At 41.4% G+C, this 12,478-nt stretch overlaps 1 protein-coding gene across 1 annotated transcript in view; it reads left to right on the top strand.

Annotated features, from left to right (window-relative positions):
- Positions 1-12,478, top strand: part of capn1 (calpain 1) — a 29,035-nt gene that overhangs the window by 10,823 nt on the left and 5,734 nt on the right. Inside the window, exons 4-9 of the mRNA XM_061710526.1 lie at positions 1,294-1,412; positions 7,159-7,292; positions 8,480-8,648; positions 9,727-9,810; positions 11,042-11,127; positions 12,256-12,330. Coding sequence (XP_061566510.1) covers positions 1,294-1,412; positions 7,159-7,292; positions 8,480-8,648; positions 9,727-9,810; positions 11,042-11,127; positions 12,256-12,330 — 667 coding nt within the window. The remainder of the gene's footprint in view (positions 1-1,293; positions 1,413-7,158; positions 7,293-8,479; positions 8,649-9,726; positions 9,811-11,041; positions 11,128-12,255; positions 12,331-12,478) is intronic.

Here is a 12,478-nt window from a genome sequence, read left to right as displayed (position 1 = left end):
CTCCCTTTTCTCTGAAACACACCTGTGATAAACCCTGTGACCTACAATGGATTGATGGATGGATGCTTTAAGTCATTTCCAGAATATTTTGCCCTGATCATAATTCAGCTTTTCCTGGTACGGTGTAGGAGTCTCTGCCGTGGGAATGGTTCTGTCTCTGTTTCTGCCGTGCTGTTTTGCAAGTACACGTCTACATGCCACAGCTCGTTGCTGACCGTTTGGGCCGGTCGCAGAAATATGTGCATTGGCCTGAGTCGTGGACTTCTCTTGGTTATTGATAGATATTGGTGACATATCATATTTGCTGCTCTGTGAAAAACACAAACCTCCTTCTGGACAAAGATCTGCGTTGTTGTGGGAATCTGAGTCTGAAATCTGAATTTCAGTCCTCTCCCGGCCGAAGCGATCGTCCCCCATGTAGCATCAACTTTCAGAGATTTGCACTGTCAGTCTTTGGAGGAACTGCACACAAATCTGTCTGTTTTTGTCACTTGAATGCCCCAAATTCTTCCCTCTTTTATGTGTTGAGAGATTTCAGCAGGCGGACACTTGCATGCTACTTTAAATCCTTAAATGAGTTGAAATTCCAGCTTTACCCATCTTTAGAGGAGGAATTAAAAATGAGCAATCAACAGCCTGAGATGCTTTTTTCTTTTTGTAATTTCCACACAGAGCTTCATTTATAATTAATGCCTTGTTTCCCTCTTTCTTTCCATCTATGGGTGGTGGTATTACTTTCTTTACGAAAAAAATGGAAGAATGTACTAATTTGACAGGAAACTATTGTAGTAATCTTCCAATTGATATGTGATTGCCTGTTGGAAGAAGAGTGGTTTCCTGTATCTTATTAGAGCAAAATGACGCGAGGTATGAAAACAGACCAGTACGAGTGATGACTAACTAGTCGTATTTAATTAGAAGGAAGAAGGCTGCAGTTTTGCTGACTGAACATAAAGCATAATCTTATAGGCTGCTGAAGATGCAGGACAACCTCACACCAGCTGGAGAAACAACAAAGTGTCTGCAGTTGCTCCAGCCTGGTGCAATAACTTGTGACACACTTTTATAACAGCCATTGTGTAATACGGCTGTTTTTTCTCCTTATCATGACCTGTTTTTGATCGTTTTTACAGCAACAACACAATTTCCCTTTGCTGATTTAATACAATGAGTCAAAGAATGAAGTCTCATTTTTAATCGGCGTCCATCAGCAAATGCATCCTGTCAGGAAGTGAAATGTTTGACCGGTCGTGGCTGCTGCAGGTCTATTAAACCGTTTATGTGGATCTTCAGGGGACTGCTGGCTGCTGGCGGCTATCGCCTCGCTGACCTTAAACGACAACCTCCTCCACAGAGTGGTTCCTCACGGACAGGGCTTCCAGCACGGCTACGCCGGCATCTTCCACTTCCAGGTAACTCAACATTCCCTTCCCACTCGGACACATGAGAGCTTTGTTTTAAAAATGTTTTCTAAACTGAGTTACGTTTCAGACTCACCTTTGACAAAACGCTGTATTCAGTGTATTTGATGTGACTCATTTCCTTTTTAAGAAGCGATACACCTGAGTGTACTTAAGATCTAACTCGTGACGGTGTAAGAAAACCAGACTATTGCCATGACAACTGTCTGCAAAGATGAGACACTGGGTGGAAAGCTCCAACGGTGTGTAAAGAAAAGCACAATCCTTTGTTTTTATGAAATGAAGATATATTCATTAAGCCATAATTCCCATGTGCACTTGTGGAGGAAAGTGCTGAGCAGCATCCCCCACTAGGGGTGGGCAAAAATATCGATATGGCAATATATCGCGATACTTTTCCAGCCGATTCAATATCAATATCCAAAATTTGAATATCGATTTTTAAATTTTTTATTTTTTTTTATCCCCGATCTTTTTCCCATTATATCACCCAGTGCTCCTACCTAAGTGACAGTCCTGGGCATTGCCACTCTCTACCAACCCTGGGAGGGCCCTGCACTGAGCTCAGGTTTTATTTCACGTTTTATTTCATTTTATAATTTATTTTTTATATAACACAATTGCCTGTCCTTAAAAAATGAAAAATAATGGACAGAGGTTTATTTATTTATGGATTTATATCTATACTGACTGATCACTGTGCCTGTCCTTGGTTTTAGTACCCATCTTTCTTGTGTTTATTATCATTTGCCACATAATTAAAGCAACCTCATACTAAATTTAATGTTAATTTCATATGATGTAAATAATGTGAAAAACATATACAAATATGTTGTAACTTTAGCTTGTATAGTTATAATAAAACATTGTTTTGACTCAGTTTGTCCCATGAATTGTCACTATAATCTGATGAACGTGCAACTCGGATTTTATGATCCATCACTATCATCTCTGTACATATATACAACTTGGATTTTAAGATGTGTAATGCATTTTTTAATTTTTCGGTGAACTATGTAGAATATAATAATCGGGATATCGCATAATCGGGATATCGCAATGTGTATCGTATTGTGGCTCAAGTATCGTGATGCGTATCGTATCGTGAGGTCCTTCCCAATACCCACCCCTATCCCCCACGTAGCATCTGGGAAGCTTTTCAGTGACGGGGTTAAGGAGACCTGGCGGGATATAGGACCAAGATCAGTCCTGAGGGGAAACATCTCCCCGAGGATTCATGATCTCAAGCTAGGCTGAAAATGTACGTTTGAGTGGTTATTCTGAGAAACCGAAGGAATAGCTTCACCGGCCAACCGTCTACACTCACGTGTGGATTTCAGTCTCCATCCAACGTGTTTGGCCTTCGAGGAAAAGGTGTGCCAAGGTGTGGCAGTACAGTATAGCCTCGTCATTGTCTCTCTGATAAACTAAGAAAATGCTGTTAAGGCCAACGGGCTACTTTTGTCAGTGTGACTGATCACTTTTAAGATGAGTCAGGAAAATGGTAAAAACTCAAACTGGAATTAAAAACTTGTGTGTGTGCACCATCTACCTACAAACACCATTAAAGTCTTACCATGTTCTGAGTTTGATAGCAAGGCTCTAAAATAAATAGAGTTTCCCAGCAATAATAAGGACTCCAAACTGAGTCTTTGTGTTGTTATCTGCCATCAGGCCCAGAATGAGTCAGTCATGATAAGCACAGCCTGATAAAATCCACACCCAGATAAGTGTAACCTGTACGTCATGACATCATAACCCCCCCCAATGAGAACATGTCCTCTTTAACAGTTAATTCTGTCCCAGTTATAAACACAGGGACCAGTGTCTCATCTTCTCTCTGAAGTTTGCGCTCTGCTGCTTTTGGATAATAAAAACTAAATATTTTCCGGAGTGCTTCCTGGCCACACGTTTTGGCTGAACTTTGCTTTGTGTAAAATGCCAAAAAGCCTCTCGGCGTGGGCTTAAAAGTGCAGGCAAAAGTGAAGCTCAGGGCTTGACGCAGGCGCTGATGTTCACGGTGTATCACGGCGGCGGTTTATACAATGAGGCGTTATATTTGCATGTGGTACCACAACCAGGGAGCGAAATAAGCTCTGATTAGTGTGCCTTTGGCTTCTTCTGCATACTTTATTACAATATTATTAACTATAAACCATAACTGGGTCACGGACGTGGATAGCCACCTATTTTTATGGACCCATGTTTGGTTGAAAGGGCAAGCTTTTTAGTTTTCGTCTAGCTCTGACCATGCTAAGAGTTTGAAACTAACATAATCTACTCACACGCTGCAGTTTACTGGGTTATTTTTAGTCCAGAAAGATAACAGTAGACAGTACTGGTACAGCAGTAACTTTAGGGGAAACTATAAGTCCAATGATGAGAATATACTGTGGAAAAAAAACAACCCAAAACAAGTACAAAATGACATACAGCTAATTTCAGGGTTTGGTTGAGAAGAATGAAGAAGCACGATACATCCAAGCTGAGTTGGTTGAAAAAAAGACGACTGCAAACCTGAACAACTCGCTGAAGGACATATTTTGAGACGTATGCAGACAAAAGAGACCGAGGTCATAGTTTATGATGTAAACATGTAAAGCATGCTCTTAACAGCCCCCCCAGCCCTTTTTTAAGTGTAAATAATAAAACTTACATCAGTTCTAACATGGTAAATATGCAGCTCACGCCACAGTACAATAAGGAGAGAGCTGAGTTTCCTATTTTATGTAGCAGTGTGTCTTTATTTTGATCTAATTGCAATCTTCTAATCTAATTCTAATTGAGATAATTGATCCGCCTGATTGTTTATCCACACAGCAGATGTTAAACAGGCTTATTGTGTCAGTCAAAATCATTCAGACAAAAGAGGAGAGATGCTTCTTTTGTTTCTTTTCACTCTGAAAGAACAGAACAGCGAAATCTGAATATCACTAACGACACTTCTCCGTGAACCAGCCTATTGCAGTCATTCTTCCAGTTTTCCAATTAAGTTAATAGCATTTGCTGTGATCTGCACTCGGAGCTCGTCTGGCTGTTCTAGCTGATGCAGAGGGCGCTTTGCCAACCAGGTTTTCATCATCCTGGGAAATAACTTAAAATTAAGAAATGAGGAAACAAAGCAGAATACCCCCCCCCCACCGCATCACATATTGCATGCGTGGGGTCAAACGTGTGTTCTTATGCACTGACACAGATCAAATACCCCTTATATTACTGGTGTTTCAACCACTTTTCTGCAGTGTCTTTTAAAGAGAGACCCTGAAGCCCCCTCTGGCTGGCTGGCTGTGCCGACTCGTCAGACGTGAACAGGATCAATAACTGCCGTCCCATGGATGCACGCCGGTTCGCTGACTCTAGTGACTCAGTGCTGTGATTTATCCATTGCAACTTTGCTTAAATGGGTGGAAATAATGTCTCAGTTTGCTCTAACGGGCATTTAACTGCACACGTGTGTCTAATGTACATGAATGAAAGTGAAATGGCTCATGAATGCATGTCACTGGGTTTCTACGTAGTTTCATCCCTCTGTTTTGCTTTTTACTTGAGTGATTTTTAAGTTTCATCTTCTTTTGGTCTTTTTTACTGCTAATCTGTGAGAATGTTTGGCTCCTCTTTGTCTTTTGTAAGAGTTTGGATCCTTTTTGAGCCTTTGGTTAAATTACCCAGACCTGAATGAGTCATCCTTAAAATGTTGTTATGTTTTGGCCATGGGGGCTGTAATCTATTTAAAATGCAGGAAGAGAGAAGAAAGGCACCCAGAAACAAATGAAACTGAGGCGGAATAATTTAGTACATCCTCAGCAAAGGCTCTTATTCTTGCACGAGGAGGCCGGGCAGTTTGTTGAATTGAAGGCTGTGAAGGAAGAAGTCGTGACACGAATGTGGGAAGAGTTCACGTTAGACCAGTTTCCTTGTGGAAGAATACGTCCAGTGTGCGTGTGTGTGCTTGGGCTTTTGTTCGGAGCAAGTATGAATTTGAGAGTTTTTGTTGCCGAGTGAGTTTTTATTGGCGTCAGCGGCTCCTCCCAGAGGTGGATTTATGTCTGAAGGGCCTGCAGAGTAACCCAGTGGGACATAAAAGGCAGCCTTTTAAACATGAGCGGCTTCTTGGAGCCCTTCAAGCTGTGCACTGAGACAGAAGCTGTGTGCAGGGTTGCAAAATGCATAAAAATGAAGTCATTTGTTCACTAACTGTGTGGAAATTGCAGCAGTTGGCTCTTATCTTAGTTGCCAATATAAACTGGCAGTTTATGTTAATTTAACTATTAAAAAGCAGGAACAATGTTAATGTTTTTAATTGACATGATGTTTTTTAGCATGTTGTCACAGCGGGTTAGATGGCGCCATGATGGTCATTCTGTAAATGCACACAAACGTGGAATCGTGGTTCCAGATGATCTTCAGCTGTCTTTCATTTTCCAATAACAGTTTTGCAACTTCTTTCACGCTCTTCTGCAAAGGCATGTTGAGGGCTTGAGGTTTCTTTTTAGTTTGTAGAAGCTTGTGTGCAGATTGTTCTGATCGAGGATTACCGCTCTAATCAGGAAAAGGCCCTGTAGTCTATACAGTTTAGGAATTTTTTATATTAATTTTTTAGGCAGTAGGCCTCCTCTTGAAGCTGTTTCACATCTCCAGGATGTTATTTGCACCTCGGTAACAGAATGCAACTGGGAGAAGTGTGATGCTGACTCTCGTGCATGTTTCAGTTTCTGCACTGCACGGGTTGCTGGTCCAGTTGGGAGTTCGGTTCTTGTGTGTTTCTCTTCATTAGACAAAGTGCTGACTATAAAAACGGAGGCCAAGTCATCTGATTCGATTTTTAGACGTCACGCACATCTTTTGGTTGTGTTTGAATGATTCAGCAGAGTCATCAGTAACATATTAGAGTCTGACAAGGACCAGATCATAAACTGAGATAGTTTATTTGTTGTTGGACAACGTATTCTGGTGCCAAAAAGGACTCTTGACTCTGCAATTAGTCCCCCAGCAGCTTCTGTCTTGTCGTTTTTAAGTGTTTTGGTCTATACCGCCCCCTGCTGGACAGTAAGACACCATGAGGGGAGAACTGGAGGGATTGTGAGCTAAAACCTTTATTTTGAAAGTCATTTTTCACGTTTTAAACTTTTAGTACATGTATTGTAAACGACTGGCTTTTTCCTTTTTAGTTAACAAATCAAAAAAAAAAAAACACAATCTTGTGTGAAACTTCTAATGTATCAGGGTTGAGTTGAACTTTTAATGTAATCTGAAAACAGAAATAAACCTGGGGCTCATCTGGATTGTTTCACCTGCTGCACAGACTAAGACTTGGTTCAAAACTGTCCCTCAGCACGATGAGTTGTTTTTCCTGCATCTCTCTCTTTTCATTACTCTGTTAATCATGATAGAAGCACTGTTTGTTCATTATGCAATCCAGAAATGAATCCAAGTCATCTGATGTTGAAACTTTGGCTCCATCTGCTATGTATGTGTAGCGGTTCACCCTCCACACCCCCCTGTTCCCCCTCCAAGTCATGCAGGCCCCACCGCTCCCTGCTACACAGTACCATTACCTTTAGTTTGGTTTAACTGGACCCAACAGAAGAATTATTTTGCTTCTGGACAGGTACATAGAGTCTTGATTGAGGCACATCCTGAAACGACGTTCATGTCAGAGTGATAAGAGCGTGCAGACCGAAGGAGAATTATAGCTGATTTTAAGGATTATACTTGTTGTGTGCTCTCTTTCATGCAGTTCTGGCAGTTTGGGGAGTGGGTCGAGGTGGTGATTGACGATCGGCTGCCGGTGAAGGATGGGAAGCTGCTGTTTGTCCACTCAGCCGAGGGAACTGAGTTCTGGAGTGCTCTGCTGGAAAAGGCTTACGCCAAGTAAGGCTGAAAGACGGCTGAAAAATGTTGTTGTATGTTTTACTAAACACCAAATTATATGTTGTTGCTAGTAAATAGCACAACAGACCAAGAAGCAGATATTGTCGTTTTAAATGCATACATTTTGTTGTTTTAATGCTTTAAAGATTAGAAATACAACATCTCAAAACCTTTTAACAGATCAGTGACAACTCTTTGCTTAGTAAATATATACCTGAGACATCCTGTTTTTTTCCCACTGAATAATATTAGTTCCCTCGAAATCCTACCTTTTTTAAAAGAGGGATAAATCCAGCTTTTCCTAAGAAAGAGGCTGCTTGAAGTTTCGGTTTCAGTTTTCTTTTCTGGGACTGAGCTTCTTCTGCTCAAGTGTGACACCTGGTGGTGGTCCAGGGTAACACACCGGACCGGAGGGATATGCAGTTTTTGTTAGTAAACGTTCAGTTTGCCTCGCTGGAGATCAGACCTATTATAAATTAGATTTTTTTTTTCATTTTCTAGTTTGTAAAATTATTAAGGTTTAGTTTTTAGCTAGTTTAAAAAGCGATCACTGGTTTGAGTTGGGTTGAGGAACTGACTTACAGATATCAACAAAAGAAAAACCACCGTCAACAATGTCATACAGTACATTTTTTCCGTTGAACAGTTAGCATTAGAAAAAAATAATTAGTCATTAAAAAAAGAAGCTGCAACAGCAAAATATCTGGAGATATTTTGAAAATACGAGGACACATGTTTTGCTGCTGTTTTCAGTCATTTGCATGTGCTAATTATTAAGGAAAACATTTAAAATGGTGAAAGGTTTCTGGTTTAAATCTGGGAACTGTATGTAGACAATTTTAGTGTGGGGAACGAGTGAGATACTCTTGAAGCTCTCTGAACGCTGTCATCAGGTTATGCAAGAGCGCAGCTGCTCCTGTGGACAGCTGTGGTCTCAGCTGCGTGAGTGAATCACAGCATTGTTCATTCAAGAATGTGTCTGCCAAGTTTAGAGGGATTCCCACATGAGTGTCAAACTGGTGCAAACTTTATATAATTGTGGTTCTGCGCTTCGTTAAGGAACCGACAGTCATTTAACTTTCAGATTTTAACATTATCAACTCGCTATGCAGCGTACCCATAACTTCTGTGGCTCCCCTCCATCAATGCGCCGCTCACGGACCTCTTTTAACCTCGTTGTGTTGCAGGTTGAATGGCTGTTATGAGGCTCTTTCAGGTGGGAGCACGTCCGAGGGCTTTGAGGACTTCACGGGGGGCGTGACGGAGATGTACGAGCTGAGGAAGGCGCCTTCGAACCTCTTCGGCATCATCGGCAGAGCCATCGAGAGAGGATCCCTGCTCGGCTGTTCCATCGACGTCAGTACCGCGGCATTCATTCATCACCCGACCCAAGGAAATGCAGCAGGGAAACTTCAACAGGCTATCGTTTGGTGAAAACTGTGGGGACATTATGAATCTGAAAACAAACTTCAGACTCTTAAAGATGGAAAACCACCTTCTGTTTGTAATTTAAAAGCGTGGCTACATAGTAGAAGAGTCTGAATGCTAAACTGTGTTACCTGTAGCCCAGACCTGCTGTCACCTGCTGAAAGCAGTCGGGACATTTTCTAATTGTATCGTGCATCAAAGGAGGCGTGAAACGGCAGAGGAGCTGAAACGATGCATCACACAGGAATGAGGACATTTAGATTGCAGGAAACTACCGCGGATGTTCTCCTCAGCTACCACACGCGGTGTCCTTCGAAGAACTACTGAGGCAGTGTTGGTTTTAGAGCTTTAGGGAGTTGCAAATTCTCATTTTTATAATTTGATAAAGACTTTCCAACAGATCCCAGCTTCTCAAAGTTATCAGGAGTTCATAACAGACAAATAAGTAGTGGTTTAAGACTGGGGAAGAAATTATGGGGAAAACTGACTTGCGTGCAGCAGGACAGGGCAGTGAACATCGTGCCATCGTGTGTCAAGGGTTCTGGCTGGACTTAAGACATTTGTTTGCAGACGGGGAGCAATGAACTCTGTTGTGGTGAAGGACAGTCTCTGCAATCAACATGCGTCCTTTCTCAGTTTGGGTTGCCAGAACAAACATACCAGTTTTTTTTTCCCAGATGGGATGAAATGGCAAAAATGTTGAAACTAGCAGAGCTGAATCTTAATATTTGTCTGATATATGAAGAGTGGGGGAGTTAACACGGGGGTAGTGGGTCGGGTTAATGCCCCTCAAACACGACTGAAGACATACATACATTTAAAAGCATCTTTAAAAAGCTATGATTGAACTAAATGTGACCACGCAGTGGCCGAATCTCAGTACAGCACGCGATCAGATGACTTAACTTGCACCACATCTGTGATTGAAATACTCAAACCGTCTCACTGTACAGACGATTACGAATGAGCCTGGGCGTTGACCTCCGTTCAACTGTTTCATCTTCAGATCACCAGCTCCCACGACATGGAGGCCGTCACCTTCAAGAAGCTGGTCAAGGGACACGCCTACTCCGTGACTGCTGTGGACGAGGTGAGCCGCAACACAGAAACATCGTTTTTTTACCAATGAGAACAAAAGATGGTAATATCTTTTGGATAAAGCTCCCGGCTACGATGGCAGGTGCCAACCACTCGGTACTAAGATTTGTTGCAGTTCTTCGACTGGCCACTGGAGGCTGGCTCCATAAGCGAGTCAGTCTCATCTGATCAGCTGAAGGAGCTGGTGGCCAAAGGTAGTCAAACTTTGATTGACGTACAGCAGGCGCATGGCTGCGCTCAGCACGAAGAAAAAGAGGCTTTAAAACTGCTCTTCAGAAACCAATAAGTCATGTGACCTAATGCTGTGTTTTAAGGTCAATGGTTTGAACAGATCTAACAATTTCCCTCCACCTGCAAAAGAAAACACGAAAACAATATCAACACATAATAAAGAACTCCAAAATACATGACATGTGCTACCGTGTACACTTTAACTAACGCCACAATGTAGTACATTTTCAACAGCTTTATTTAAAGGAGCATCCTTTTAAGAAATGAGACTCTCTAGCGCCACCATTAGCCACGACGGCCGTCGGGGTTACTGCAACCAACAGCGAAGCCGGCACGGGAGAACGGGGAGAACGTGCATGCAGCGTCATGTGACGTCACATCCGCAGCCCAGCGCGGGAAATTCGGGACCGAATTGCAGCACATTTTGCAGCACACAGCCTGTTCAAGGCAACGGAGAGATACACTAGAGGACTCATTCTTTTTGGTTTGGAACGCTTCATCTGACATTATTACTAGAAAACTTAAAATGTGTACAGATTTTTTTCATAAATCCTGCCTCAATCTGGCCTCGAGCTCCTTTTAAAATGCTCAATTTCATCCCCAGAAATAATTAGCAGGTTGAAAAGTAAACGGGTGGACCGAAGAAAGAATGAAGTGTCATTGGATGATCTTTTACTATCTAGTCTAAGATATTAATCCAATTTTTTTGAGACTGCTTTTAAGTGCTGTAAAAGTTTACTTTAGTTTAGGTCTTAGTCAAAGTTAAACACAAAGTAGTGTGAAATATAAAGTAGTTCGTTATCCCACGAAGAAATAAGAAATAATGCAGTTGTATGAAATGAATTTGAAATATAACTCAAAGTCAAAGATGTGTGAAAACTGGTTGCCTTCACACGGCCTGTTAGAGTTTAAATAATTCATCTCTGACTAATTTCAAGTATGTGCATATATAAAAAGATGCAAATACAAATGTGTCTTTCTTGGCCCTTTAGGTGGTGTACAGAGGAAATCTGACAAAGCTGGTTCGTATCAGGAACCCATGGGGAGAGGTGGAGTGGACCGGCTCCTGGAGCGATAAGTAAGTAACTTAAAAAAAAGAAAACACTAATCAAATCATCTTCTTTTTGAGAGTGATTGGCTTCAAAAGCTGTGTCAAGGAGTCTGACATTAACAAATCTTTTAAACAAGACATTTTTTCACAGAATTGAATCCTGCTTAGATGCCGATGAAATTAAGTATTTACGGCCTGTGAAATGAGTTTAGAAAACCTAATTTGGGAAGGACTTTAGCTGGATTTTTCGAGTTTTTCTCATAAATGGGCCGAAGAATAGGTCAGCCTGGAAAAATGGCTGCAGGGTTTCATAATATCATGTCACTTGTTTTATTGGTCACATTTTCAGGCCTTTGTTCCTCCTGGCAATGATGCCTCACGAATCGACTGAGCAGTCCTGAAAGTGTTAAAAGAATCTTAATTTATACTGTAGCTATTATGAAAGCTTGGCCATCCTGCATGATGTTCAGTTTTGGATCAAATTTGAAGTTGAAGCACACGTTCTTTGCTTGCTCTCACTATTGTTAGCTTGGAGTAGGCTGTGTGCTTTAGTTAAAAAAAAGCAACAAACAGCTTTTAAATAAAGTCGTGAAGATGAGGAAGCTGACAGTCTTTGCCCTCTTCTCCAGGTGGAAAACCAAAAACAGCCCTGTTGGGTCACATGGTCCCACAGAGACATTCTGCTAGCTTTAGATACTTTTGTCTACTGGGGAAGTCAGTTGGCAGATGACGTCTGCACGACTTCATACTATATTCACCGCTGCAAAACTGGGTTACAGCTTTTATTGCATTGTATAAGCATGAAAGATTTACTGCCTGGTCTTGCAATAGACTCAGATAGAAATGTGGTCTCGTTGATCTCCAGACAGGTAACATTGCATGTTGATAGACCATTTAAACTCTCAAATGTGGTAAAACTCATTAACTACTTTGTACTCATTAAACCCATTATCAGTAATTGCATGTTCACTCTCAGTTTTCAGAAGGCTGACATGCACAGTATGTAGTATAAACTATAGTATACTATACTACTACTACTACCTCTCTGTGTTGGAGACTAAATCTCACTCAGACCTTGGACTAAAGTTGTTTCTAGCGTTATTTATAGTGTAAAAAGTGATTATTTTTCTGCTGTTATCCCTGTGAACTCCTCAGCTCCAGAGAGTGGGACAATGTGGATCGCTCTGTTAGAAGTCGGCTGCAAAACCGAAGCGAAGATGGTGAATTCTGGTGAGCATGGCGGGAATTGGATATTTTTGTTTGTTTTTTAACCATACACATTCATCTATATTTTTTTTTAGTATGCTAAGATTTGCATTGTGTGAACTATACTGTGTCTATAAATCTTTTTACGTTTGAGAAACAAGGCTCCACGTCT

This window comes from Cololabis saira, chromosome 20 (assembly GCF_033807715.1).
Source record: "Cololabis saira isolate AMF1-May2022 chromosome 20, fColSai1.1, whole genome shotgun sequence".
Classification (NCBI taxonomy): Eukaryota; Metazoa; Chordata; class Actinopteri; order Beloniformes; family Belonidae; genus Cololabis; species Cololabis saira.
Note: the sequence above shows the minus strand (reverse complement) of the source record. Positions and strands in the feature narration are given on the sequence as shown.